Below are 13,282 nucleotides of genomic sequence, written 5' to 3' on the forward strand. Positions count from 1 at the left end.
GATGTTTCTTGTACAATACAGAAAAAAATGATGTGATTTATTGAGGGTTAGCCTGTAGCCCTATCATATAACTTTTGATTATCACAAAATACAACACCCACACCAGACTTTACCTGAACACTGTTTTATTGTTTGAATGCTTACATTTGAACTATGTTCAATTAGACTTTGAGACACAGAGAATACTCTTGAGAATGGTAACACACACACAAAAATCACACTGAGTTGTATTTAATTGTTGTGCTAAGTGTACTTTCTGCCAAGGGACTGCAGATGAAAATTAGCTTGAAGCTAATTCTGGTGCAATATTTCTAATTGTGCATGGTGACTTCTAAATGAATAGTAAAACTAAACTAGAAAAATCCTCATGCTCACACACACACATACAGAAACTTTGCACAACTTGAATATACTTCCACGGAATATGTGGGGGAATCTACGCCAGAAATTCAGCCGCTATTACTATTTAATTAACAGTGCTGTGATATAATCTAATATTATTTTCTTCTGCAGCCAAAATTAAATTTACTTACAGCACATGGCAAGTTAGTATTTGTGATACTATGTAAGTAAATGCAGGATTTTAAAGCTTTAGTGATGGCACTGTCACAGTTGAGAGCATCCCGTGCAAAAAAGACAAAACAAAATTAAAGCAAGCATCTCTCATTCAGTACATGCATTAGAAATATCCAAGGCCATGTTCTGATTGTCCTCATTTGTCAAGGCAAGAAAACATGCTGTCAATTGTTTTCATGTAACATCATCATGAGTGTGAATATTCTGAAATATTGTATCTAGTATCTACATTACAATAATTCTCTAACATGTCTTGTTATGGTAATGAAAGGAACACACTGCTAACTGAAATGTGGCTTCTCATACTGTTCAGTATGCATGACAGGATCCATAAACACGCTGGTTAGGCTCACCATAGTTATCACCACCAGTATACTTCCCCTGACATGCCTGACTGTTCACCTGTGGACAAACAAGACATTAAACAAGCAAGCAAACACAAAACAGGAAACAATACTCTGTGGTAAAGGATCACATCACATGGTTTATCTGCAGTAAATACGAGTAAATAAAAGCACCTCTGCTCTCTTGATGAACTGCTCAGTGGCGGCTTTCTCGTTCTCTTTATGTCCTCTCCAGGCTCTGAGTGCAGACGCCTGCAGGGCTCGGCCAAAGGAGAACGTCAGGACCCAGGGTTTGGCCAGAGGGCAGTTGTTGATGGCATTGAGGTGGACGGAGGCCTCCTCTTCACTCTGACCGCCTGAGAGAAAAGCCACGCCTGCAGGGAAAAAGAAAATGTAACCTCTTTCTACTCTGTTTCTGCAGATTTCAAACATTTCTGTGCTTAAATCCTCTTGGCCTACCTGTGACCGCTGGGGGAACAGTGCGGCGCAACGCGGTGAGAGTTGCCATAGCAACCTCTTCAGGGCTGTACTTGGTGGAGCAGCTGTGCCCAGGTGTCACCATGTTGGGTTTGAGGAGAGTGCCTTCCAGGTACACGTGGTGGTCAGACATGGCTTTGTACACTGCAGCCAGGACCTGCACTCCACACATTGTTCCACCAAACAGACAGCAGAGTTCACTCCCTTTCACTTCTTATTCTTGTAGTAACAACTTTACACACCCATGCACATGCAGTATGTAAGAAAAAAGAAACCCACCTTCTCAGTGACGTACTGGCTGCGTTTCAGGTCGTGATCACCATCAGGCAAAATCTCCGGCTCTATGACGGGCACAATACCATGCTGACCGAGACAGGAAATATCAGAATAAGACGGACCCACAACATCACAAAGATACAGTATGTAGACAAGTTATATGATACTGAGTTGCTGACCTGCTGGCAGATGCTAGAGTAGCGTGCAAGAACATTTGCATTTTCAGTGATAGCAAGTTTAGATGGATTGGTGTCACTCATTTTGAGCACACAGCGCCACTTTGCAAAGACGGCTCCATCCTTTTTATACTGTGCACAGCGCTCCGACAATCCATCCAGACCTGTGGAAGAGGTTTAAAAAAAAATGTATAGATCGTCTTGTAATGGGAATTTTTTCTATGGGTGAGATAGTTAGCAGTTCTCTAAACCAAAGATGTTTTTGTCTGACCCTGTGTGGTGGTTTCTCCACTGGTCCCTGCAAGGGGGACAACACCCTTGTCAACCTGAGTAATGAGAGATAGAGAAATGACAACAATGGTAACTTCTTATATACAGAAACAACTAATAATTAGTTCAGAATTCATTACCATACGGTTATATTTTTTAATCAAAAAATCAACCTGTTATCTTAAAAGTGGTGCAGTACAATATGCCACATTTATATTATTTGGTATTAAACTGCCTCACCTTGACGCCAACCAGGATACCCCTGTCCCTGATCATTTTGACAAAGGCTACGCCGTTATCAGAGTGCTGGTACAGCGTCTCATGGAAGAAGATGACCCCTCCAATGCAGCTGTTGATGCGATCGTCCGCACTGAAGAGAATCTGCCGGTACTGTCTGCGGTTCTCCTCTGTGTTCTCCACTCCCACCTGGGCCAGCCGCTTAGCCATGCTGCCTGCAGTGAACATATTGTATGTGATGTGCACACGAGATGTTAATATCCATACTATGCACTGGATGATCTTTATCAGTGCCAGAACTCACTGTTGCCTGTGGTTGTACATGTTTTCTACAGTTTAAAGTGAAGAAAGGAAGCGAGTGCTACAGACCCACAGACTCATCTGCAGCCAGGATGCCCTTCCCTGGAGAAACTATGCGTAGAGCAGTCTCATGTAGCTCCTTCTTCTGCGACTCGGAGAGCGTGGGGAACTGGTGTGTCATCCTGAGTAACTGTCCGACAGCCTTTGGTGGAAGATGTGACCTTATGATTCTATTATTCACATGTTAACTACCAAAAAGACAAGACATGCTATCCTTTTATGAGGTTTGCTAATGTAGAAAATGCCATCCGTCTCTCTCTCTCTCTCTGTCTCTCTTTCTCAAATGAAGCAGAACCACTTTAAGGTTGAACTATGATAGTGGCAACAGACTGGTCCTTTTAAGTATATTCTCAGCTGGGAAGTATCTCCTTCTATAGATGCAGGTCTAAAAACATGAAGCTACATGCAGCTGTTTTGGCATGCAGGCCAACCATAAAACTTTGAGTGCACGATTATTTGACAAGAAAAGATTGAATACTTTAACGTCTTATAATTGTAGATCTACAATGGAAGATATGTCTTCTTTGACATTCACATGTTACAGCAGCACTAGAACAGGCAGGAAATAGGTACAACGGTGGCATAAAAAGTTAAAATCTCAAGACAAATGTGAAATTAACGAAACATTTCCATGGTGTAAAAGATGAAGTGGAGTAAAAATGACATCTTTGCAACAAACTTCAACGAGATAAAATATTAAGTCCACTTTAAATACTCATGGATGCCCCTAGTTATCTCCATTGTTCTGTTTACATTAACCCGCTAAAAGCTGCAAGTTAACAGTTAATAGCTTGATACAAGTGCACACGGATTTACACAGTAAAGTCAGTGAAATAAATCATTTAAAGAAGACAGGCGAGGTAAGCCCACTAAAAGAGATGAGCAGCGATGGGTCTTACCTGACACAAAGTGAAATCAAATGTGTCCCGTCTACTGATGTGATGAACACTGACGGAGCCTCTCAGTCAGCTCTAGTTTGTATCCAGCTCAAGTGTGTCACACCTCAAAAGCCAACACCCCTGGGCGGGGCTTGCACGCCCACTTTTGCCCCATATAAATGAGAAAATCTTGATGATTCATTGTTCTATTTAAATGTAGGAATAATTTTTGCCGTGCAGCTGCTTCTTTTTCACTCTGAAATGGCAAATTTCAGTCACTTTGCAACAGCAAACTCAATCTGAGTGTTTCTAAACATGCAGTGTTGTAAACAAATTGGAAAATTTTACATACACACTGTTTTAACCTTGTCAGCTTCAGTCCTTATTCAGGTTGATTATGAAATGATAAATGATGTATTCTGTCCGATCCCTCCCAACCTAATTTAAGCATTTAACCCTACCCTGTGGCGTTCTATTTTTATTCTAATTAGTAAAAATGTGCCCTAAGGAAGGTTTCAAGTCTCCTGATAATTTGGTCTTCACCCTCAGAGACTCCAACAGGGGTGTTGGAGTCTCAGAGCAATTCATGCACTCAACGGCTTCTTTTGTGAGCTTTAAACTGTAAAGAAAATTATGTAACGTGTCGGAAATAGAAATCATTTCCAGGTTCCAGTCAATGTAAACGAATGATGGTGATACAGCCCAGATTAGATCGAAATGAGGTCAGCCAAATCATTTTCCATTTTGAAGAAGGAATTTTCAACTTTTTTTCCTCTTTGTATCATGGGCATGTTGCATTGGCTGATTCTGGTTGAAAGCTTACAAATACAAAAACTTGTGTAAATAGTGTGAATCGATCTTTGTTTTAAAACACTAACAGAGAAATGAAATGACCTAAACATTTCTATCTTTTGAATTTAGCCCTGTTTGTTTGACAAAGTTGAATCATTTTTATGAATTGCGCTGCATCATTGCAGTATGAGCTATGTGCAGGAAACTGCATGCTTTCTGTAGTGTGTTCTGTTATGTAATGTTACTATTTGGTTAGACACAGTAGATTCATTTCAGAAGACTCCCCTCTTAGCTATTGTGGGTCAGTGTGCCTCTGAAACTAGATATGGGTCACTGGACTGCCTGCCAGTATACAGCCACAACACAGACATGGTGGACCTGTCTAAGACAAGGGCCTGAGAGGGAATTCAATGTCAGGAGGCAGCGTGAGGAGGAGTCGGTGCACTCCCATTCAGAAGATACAGTTTAAAATAGATACAAGACTTCAGGAAGTACAGCAATTATACATGGTTGCCTCCGCCGGGACTCTCAATTTTTTTCTCTGTTACCTAATTAAAAAGCATTTAATGATGATACTCAATCTGGTCCTCAATTTTCTGTCCTATTAAGGTTGTCCTCTATGGGGTTTGTGAGTGCTCCTCTAAATAGGTCAACCCAGGGCTGAAAGTTGGCCATAATGTATCCAGGTACAACCTTCGTGTGATAACTGATATAAATTAATAGCAGGACTAATCTACTTAACACTGGTTAAGGAACTTTATGTAACTTTCCTCAGAGAACAGCTGCAGGCAGTGACAAGTTGTCATGCAAACTGCAATATGGCACATTTCATATCCATTCCGTGTCAATACTATCCAATCTCTATCTCTATATCTATTTTGCAACTGATACTGAGATTGATAGCTCATTCACGAGCAGCTGATAAAACAATGCCACCTTAAGTTCCACTCAGTAGCTGTTCTGGAGCTTTCGCCTGTATCCCACGACATTCCTCACCAGTTCTCATGAAATTACAGATGTTCAAACTTTCCATTTTTTATTTTTGAGGATTTCTCTTCCACGGTGACTTTAGAGTTGAGACTAACGCTTCATTCCTGACCTCCAGAACAGCTACTAAATGGACCCTGTGATGAAACTGTTTTGCCAGTGTAAACATTTAAGCTAACATGGACGAGATGTCTTTAAAGTGCTTAGAAAAAAAAGTTTAAACATCTACAATTTCATTATTAGGCAGCTTTATTGTTTGAGGAAGATCATGTGATATGATTGACAGCTCCAGAACAACTGTGGAGTGGGACCTTGAAGTGAGATTGTTTTGTCAAGTCAACTGCAACTGTGTTGTACCATATATATGCTACATTTATATAGTCTGTTAAAATCCACTTACTACCTTGTTTCAGAGCTGTCAACCACATCTCATGGCCTTTCTCAGCACATTGAGTTTGCTCATCTGTCATGGAAAGTGGCTCAATTTCCATTATGTGACTTAGTGTAAATCTGGAGCTTGAGTCTTGTGATAACAGGTGGTCATATAAATATACATATATTGTAAAAAATCTAGTAAGTGCATCTTGAGTCCAGACCTTATTTACTGTCAAACAAGTGTTCAATGGTCAAGAATGAGCTTTAATTTCTGTATAACAGGGATATCATATGAGGTCAATCTGCTCAGGCAGAAAGACAAGTAGAAATCGTTGCTGACATTGTTGACCTCTTTATAAAGTAAGTTTAATGAAATATTGTAGAAATGCTGCAGTACAAGACAAACTATATTAGCCTTTTGCCTATTCCTGGCAATGGACAGAATGGAAGCATTCATTTTTAAGGCAGGTAAATTAAAAGAACATACATATAACAAAACAACAGACCGTCTACTAATTGTCTACTAATAGAACTAATTGTTCTACAGATATCTGATACTTCTGAACCTTTTAATGATAATTAGACTCAAAAAACACATCGTAATAAAGACAAATCTCTGATGATAAAGATCGACAACCACTTTATGCTGCTGTAAAGTAAATGAGCAAGTCAGCAGTGTTTGTGAAAACAGTCTAACCCTCACAGAAAATGACAGTCATGTCTGGTTTATGTTGAACATTTAACATAAAACACCACTCACACTTACGGACACTGATTCAGTGACTACACTAAATGAAAATGACCCATAAATATCCCAGTATTGTTTGATTGGATAGTGAAACAGTTTTGGGACAGTGAGGTATACACATGAAAAAAAACAATAGCATTTAATATTAAAATCAATCTTGCAAATAACAATTTATACTAATGTTGGTTACTGAGCTTTCCATAATAATGGTAGTGTAACAAACTGAAATGCTGTGTAAACTTTGGTATTGTAACCCTCCCTAAAACCACTTTTTTGTCATTGATAGATACCTGATACTTTATTAACTGTAAATTAAAATATAGATTGAAGTCTGTTTTTAAGCTGAACAGCGCAGCTGCAGCACCTTCTTCAGCCCAGAGTAGTGTCTGCAGGTGTAAACTGCAGGGCAGTCTGTGTGTCATCAGAGAGGCATGGGTAAATAAAAGTTCATGAAGCCTCTCTGCACCACCAGCTGCTGCTCCTTAAGCTCATTGCTCTGAGCAAACGGTAATAACTGAAGCTGACTCAGCATATCAACATTTTTATGGACTCGCATCCTCTCTCATCTGCACAACAGCGGTTGGACAGTAAGAGATTAATGTTCAGGGAAACTTAGGACTTAGGACAAAATAAGATTCTGAAGACACATGTTCATCATCTGAGTTTCTCATGTCTAGTCAGAGTTTCTGTATTCAGCCACAGAAACATAGTCCAGTCTTAAGCTTTACAAGTCTGCTCTGTGGCTCGGCTCAGGTCCATGTTGGCCAAGGTAGGAGACAGTTCAGACGGAGTCGTGGGAGAATGAAGGATTTTATCACAGTCAAAGTTATCAAAGTAGTCCAACGAAAGGCCTCTCCTTGCTTTGGCTGCCCAATCAGGATGAGTCCTGAGCTCAAGGATGAATTCAACAGGCGTCTTTTGGAGGATGTGAGGGTCAAATGAGGTGCCACGAAAGAAGGCCTGCATCTTGAAACACTCCAGATTACGCAGGCGGCTCACTGGATTCTTGCACAAAAGCTGCGTCAATGAAGAGGGAAACAGATAAGACGGTATATTAGTATATTTCACTCAAAGGGAAAGTGAGAGAAAGGAGAATCATATTTACACAAACCTCAGTGAGCAGTAAGATCAGAGCAGAGCTGAAGGAGTTGGGCAGGACATAAGGAAACTCTCTGACCTTCTTCAACATGGTGCTGTGGTCTGGCTCTGCAGGCACTGGAAACTAAGTGCATTAAGAAGTGCTCAGGCAGGTGTACGCAAACCAGAGTGACCAATAACTGACGCATCCATAGCTGATGAATATTGATTTTATGTGCCTTCACCTCTCCTGTCACCAGGGAGAACAACATAATGCCAAGAGACCACCAGTCAGAAGCGTGGTTGTATGGACCCCCACTTAAAACTTCAGGAGCTGTTTACACAAAACGGGGGAAGCAAAGATGATAAAAAACCTCAAGATGAGAGAGCTACTTAACACAGAATATATAAAAAAAGGAATCACTACGACATTTGTCAAAAGCTGCAAGACTGGAGAGCAAAAAACAACATTTATGTTTTGAGGAAAAGCCTCTGTCAGAAAACCCAAAGCAGTATTATGTAGTGTGCATCACAGGTGCATCATATTCATAACTAGGCCGACTGAATCCAATGGGAGCACAACACAGGTGGGGCTGTAATGGTGTTGCAGCTATAAACAAAGACAGAACTTCAGCACAATCATCCGCTAAAAAGCAAACCCCTACAGTGATCCAATTTACCGAACACTGGAGCTCAAACAGACACAAATCATCATTTCCATCAAGTGAGAATATTCTCTTGAGAAATATGTCATTTATTAGACCAAAATCTCACCCATGTATTGGATTGTCCCACATATTGTAAAAGCTCGTCCTCCTCGTTTCAGTCGATGTGAGAGCCCAAAATCAGATAATCGAAGGTGACCTGGATGATGGCACAGAAACACATGCTGAAACTACTGCTACATTACAAACTTACTGTTTGGTTTATATTTATAGAATAAAGCAGCAAATGTTTCTATAAAAGAGTCTTGCATTTCTTGAATTTTAGCCCTGGTGTTAGGTGCAGCACTTACGGTTGACGTTTTATCTATTAGTTAATCAAGTGTACTTACATCATTTTTTTGTTTAGTGGCTTCTCAGCTATTATTCCAATTGGAAGATGTGTTGGTTTGTGTGTTAGTCTTACTAGTGTTGTGGCATCTTATCTGCTGTAACCTGTTACCTGTGTCTGTTTTGCTATTTGTGATTGTGCATGTGTGACCAAACTGTTGAATCTAATGACCACAGACTCTTCTAATGTTATTTTTTACAAACCAGAAGTCAAAAATATAGACCAGCATTACCTTGATCACTTACAAGAATATTCTCCATCTGAAAAAAATTGTAAAATTATTAACCTACAAAGTCATAAATATAAGATGTAATTATATTTTATCAGGCTAAATACATCACATATAAAAATCATACCTTTATATCTCTATGTATGATCCCCATGTCATGTAGGAATCCTAAAAATAACAAACACAAGACAGAAATCACACATGTAAACACAAATTTCAAGTCAATATTAAAAGTTGGAATGATGAATGTCTGATTGACACTAACCCAGCGCACTGCCCAGCTCTGCAGCAAAGAGGCGGACCTCATCCTCCCCAAACTGGCCCTTCAGTAACCAGTAAGTGTACAAGTCTCCAGTGCCGCAGTAGTCGCACACTGCAGAGGACGACACACAGATGCTCCTGAGTTTTAATGCAGGTCAGCTTTGTCTGGAATAAAATATCAGAAGTATGGAAACCACAAGAAGATAAAAGAAATGAAAAGATTTTCTCATCCCACTGTTGCTGGGGAAAGGAAGAAGTGAGGATTGAAGTTGAGTCAAGTCACAAATACACATGCTCTTGTCTTGCTGAGTTATATTTTCCTTTGTCAGTAATCTCAACTGAAAAAAAATGAATGATGGAAAGATATAAAGTTATGATCACGGTTTGTAAAAACTGTAAACTCGCTGGCAGTGCAGCAGCTGCAGCCACACTGAGCTTTACCCAGCGCTTTCATTAGATGGCAGTGCACCTCTTCAATATCCAGTGCAGGGGTTTGTGATTGAACTCGAGGATGCATGGTTGTACAACAGTCCACTTTATGTTAGTATAGGACCGGGAAGGGTGGGGTGGGGGGTGGGGGGTGGGGTGACTTTTCGGGAACACAAAAAGCATAGGGATAGTAAAGGGGGAGGGAATCGAACTGCACCATCGTTTATATTTATTAACTCACTAATGAAGAGGTTGCGCTGCGTCTGCCAGCAGTCCTGCAGATTGTGGATAAATGGGTGTTTGAGCTGCCGCTGCAATGCAACAGTCAACGCGCACACACACACACACACACACACACACACACACACGGAGTGAGAGTGAATATAACAATGAAAGATGGACAGGGAACTTCCTATAGGATACCATGATAATACCATGTAAATGAGTGAGTGACTTATTTATGGACAGAAAACAGAAACTGTCATTTATCTCACAGTGCTCATTTGATTATTTGATTGTAGCCCTAAAAATACTCAGACACATGTACTCGATATACCATACCCACATACCCACCCTCAGTCATTTTGCGCTTCGCTCTACTGTATCCTCACTGAACACTTCATTAGGAACACCATACCAATACCGAGTAGTTCCTTCTTTTGCTCTGAAAACAGCCTCATCCCATCAGATAATTTCTGCAGATTAGTCAGCTGCACATTCATGCTGCCAATCTACTGTTCTTCCTCATCCCAAAGGTGCTCTGCTGGATTCAAATCTGGTGACTGGGGAGGTCACTGAAGTTCACTGAACTCATTGTCATGTTCATGATTCCAGTTTGAGACGACTTTTGCTTTTTGACATGGAGCATTATCATGCTGGAAGTAGCCATTAGAAGAGGGTACACTGTGGGCATCGAGTGCCTAGTCGACTGGTATTAAGGTGCCCAATTTGTGCCATTAAAAGAATTCCTCACACCATTATACCATCACCAACACCAGCCTGGACTATTGACACAAGGCAGTTAGTGGTAGTTCATCCACCTTTTTTTCTGCTCACCACAGTTGTACAGAGTGGTTATCTGAGTTAGCCTCTCTGTCAGCTCCACCCAGTCTGGCCATTCTCCTCTGACCTCTCTCAACATTTTCCACAGAAGTGAAGCTCACTGGATGTTTTTTGTTTTTTGCATCACTGAGTAAAATCTAGAGACTGTTGTGTGTGAAAATCCCAGGAGATCAGCAGTTTCCGAAATACTCAAATCAGCCCACCTGGCACCAACAATCACACCATAGTCAGAGTCAGTGAGATCACATTTTTTACCCATTGTAATATTTGATGTGAACATTACCTGAAACTCCTGTATCTGCATGATTTACTCACTGCACTGCTGCCACATGATTGGCTGACTGAATAACTGCATGAACAAACAGGTGTACAGGTGCTCCTAATTAAGTGCTCAGTGAGTGTACTTCAAGTCCAATTCAGTGAAGAGCTCCTCAGTTTGTCAACACATACAAACTCTAAGATGTCAGGTCATTCGGCAAAGAAGAGAAAAGTAATCAGGCTTTTTTTCATTGGAGTAAACATTTCCTCTTTGTCCTTTGTTTATAACTGCAAGCAAAACATCCCTCTCAGCAGTAAAAATGCAAATGATAGCAAATGATAAAGCGATTATCATAATAGTTGCAGATTAATTATTGCAGCTCTCGCATAAGTATAAGAACAGTAAATAACAGTGCTTCTACCTCATGATACCTTTTTCCACAACATAGATTTTTACTCTGTGATATACCTGAATGATGACTTCCTCTTTTGACTGCTCCAGCACTCCATGCTTCAAGATCTCTGACTTTGGTAGAACCTACACAAAAATGAAAATGATGACACAAAACATATTTTACGTTCATATAGATTATAATGCTGTTATAGTCCTGGTTATTATGGCTCAACTAACCTTAACAGCATAGGTCTTTTCCTTAAAAATGTCCTTCACTTTAATGATGGGTCCATATGATCCTTTAGCTATGAGGCCCAGAATCTGTGAGCACAGAAGTACAGTTATCTCACTGTTTCCACTACTTTTCCTCACTCTCCCTGATGAACTGCAACATCTGCCCTAAATATCAGTTTTGTTCAACAGTCCTAGGCTGTGGTCCAGAGTACCTGGAAATGCTCTTGTCCAGGAAATTTGCGGTGTGGGAACTCGGGCAGAAAGACAGAGACATAAGCTGGAGGAGTCCTGTCCGTGTCTGACGTCCCAGCGTTGTCCTCCGGAGCCAACATTAGCCTGGGGGCAGGCAGTCTGTCGTCCAATCCCACGGCCCGGGAAAATACTGCTGAGTGCCCGAGTCTGTGAGCCATGGAGACCCCCATATTTGAGAGGAAACCATGACTGAGTCGACGCGGGGCAGTTGGTCCCTCTTTCTAGAAAGGAAAAAGGATAATAAGAATTAAAAGCTCATTATCGGGGTGGAATGTTATCAAGTACATTTACTCAAGTAATGTACTTAAGTAGAATTTTGAGGTACTTTTACCTACTTACTGTTATTTAATACTTAAAGTCCAAGTATTATATTTTATTGTACTACATTCAATTGACATTTGTAGTTACTTTCCAGATTAAGATTTAGCATAGAAATCGTATAATGATATTTAACATGGACCATGCAGATATACATTGTTACATACAGATAAGCAATGGGCTGTAAACACACTACCTGAAAATACAGTTGTTAGAATTAGCTCGCTCTCAATCAGCTACGACATTAATGTGCTGCTTATATGTCAGTGTATAAGTAATCTAATACATAATAATATAACATTCTGAACAAGGCCATACTGCTGTAAGTAATAAAACTTCTATACTTTTACTTGAATAAGCTTTTCAAAGCAGAACCTTTACTTGGGACTGGGTACTTTCTTTTTTACCACCTATAGGCCTACTATAAAAGATCTGAGTACTTCTTTCACCACTGCTTTTTAAAAAGCACATCCTTGTTGCCTTGCCAATTATCATTTTTTGAATTAAATTAAAATTAAATTATTTATCACAGCTCGTTTGCAACTTTTTTTCGAACAAATAAATCTCACTTTCTAATAAGTCATTAGGTTTGCAGTTATTGATATTAGTCTTACATTAATAAGGCGTCAAGCGTAAAAGAAAAGAGTCCTGAAGCTTCATATTTGCGTCTAATCAAATTGTGTAGTCACTTGGTTTTGAACACAATGAAGTAATTGACACGCTTTCCAAATCTAATGACATGTAAAGCTAATTTAATCGGCTAAAGGCATTTCTATCAGTGCTGCACAAGCACCTATTGACCCTCATGCTGCAGGTCGGAGGGAAGGTCACTAATCAATAGCTCCATTTTTAGAAAGACTTCACTATGACGTGTGGACGTGTTTCCTGCACAGCAGTGAGCCGTGAACCAACACAAACATATCATTGACACTTTACTGCTCTTACAAACATGGACAATCGCCAAAACGTGGACTTATTCAAATTCCACCGCCTTCATTTTAAAAATCCAAATCAAGTGGCTTGATTTTGTGTAATTTTACCATAAAATCTTTAGAAAAACGCCGCATCCAAAACACGAGCAGTTCTCTAGCACCTGGTATTTTACCTTACAGCTCACATCTACATGTACATGTAAATGACTCCAGTCTGATTGACTCACCTTGTTCTTACTGACGTCGCTGCCCATCACATCCTCGAGGGTAAACAAACCAAAGTATTT

At 40.1% G+C, this 13,282-nt stretch overlaps 2 protein-coding genes across 2 annotated transcripts; both read right to left on the reverse strand.

Moving 5' to 3' along the window:
* Positions 1–31: 31 nt before the first annotated feature.
* On the reverse strand, positions 32–3,674 carry LOC111232245 (fructose-bisphosphate aldolase C-like). The gene is made up of 9 exons (XM_022759684.1): positions 3,616–3,674; positions 2,726–2,858; positions 2,360–2,571; positions 2,121–2,175; positions 1,853–2,013; positions 1,677–1,760; positions 1,380–1,554; positions 1,095–1,294; positions 32–978 (listed from the first exon to the last, which is right to left on the reverse strand). The coding sequence occupies exons 2-9, from the start codon at positions 2,835–2,837 to the stop codon at positions 886–888; spliced, it is 1,092 nt and encodes a 363-aa protein (XP_022615405.1). The 5' UTR covers positions 2,838–2,858; positions 3,616–3,674; the 3' UTR covers positions 32–885.
* A 3,523-nt stretch (positions 3,675–7,197) lies between these two features.
* Positions 7,198–13,249, reverse strand: LOC111232282 (putative serine/threonine-protein kinase F31E3.2). The gene is made up of 12 exons (XM_022759722.1): positions 13,223–13,249; positions 11,706–11,966; positions 11,497–11,580; positions 11,335–11,403; positions 9,787–9,856; positions 9,121–9,228; positions 8,983–9,023; positions 8,859–8,886; positions 8,348–8,437; positions 7,819–7,907; positions 7,608–7,718; positions 7,198–7,513 (listed from the first exon to the last, which is right to left on the reverse strand). Exons 1-12 carry the CDS (start codon positions 13,247–13,249, stop codon positions 7,214–7,216), a joined length of 1,278 nt encoding a protein of 425 aa, XP_022615443.1. The 3' UTR covers positions 7,198–7,213.
* Between the last annotated feature and the right edge of the window lie 33 nt (positions 13,250–13,282).

The sequence above is a fragment of the Seriola dumerili genome, unplaced genomic scaffold (assembly GCF_002260705.1).
Source record: "Seriola dumerili isolate Sdu_G_001 unplaced genomic scaffold, Sdu_1.0 BDQW01000330.1, whole genome shotgun sequence".
NCBI lineage: Eukaryota > Metazoa > Chordata > Actinopteri > Carangiformes > Carangidae > Seriola > Seriola dumerili.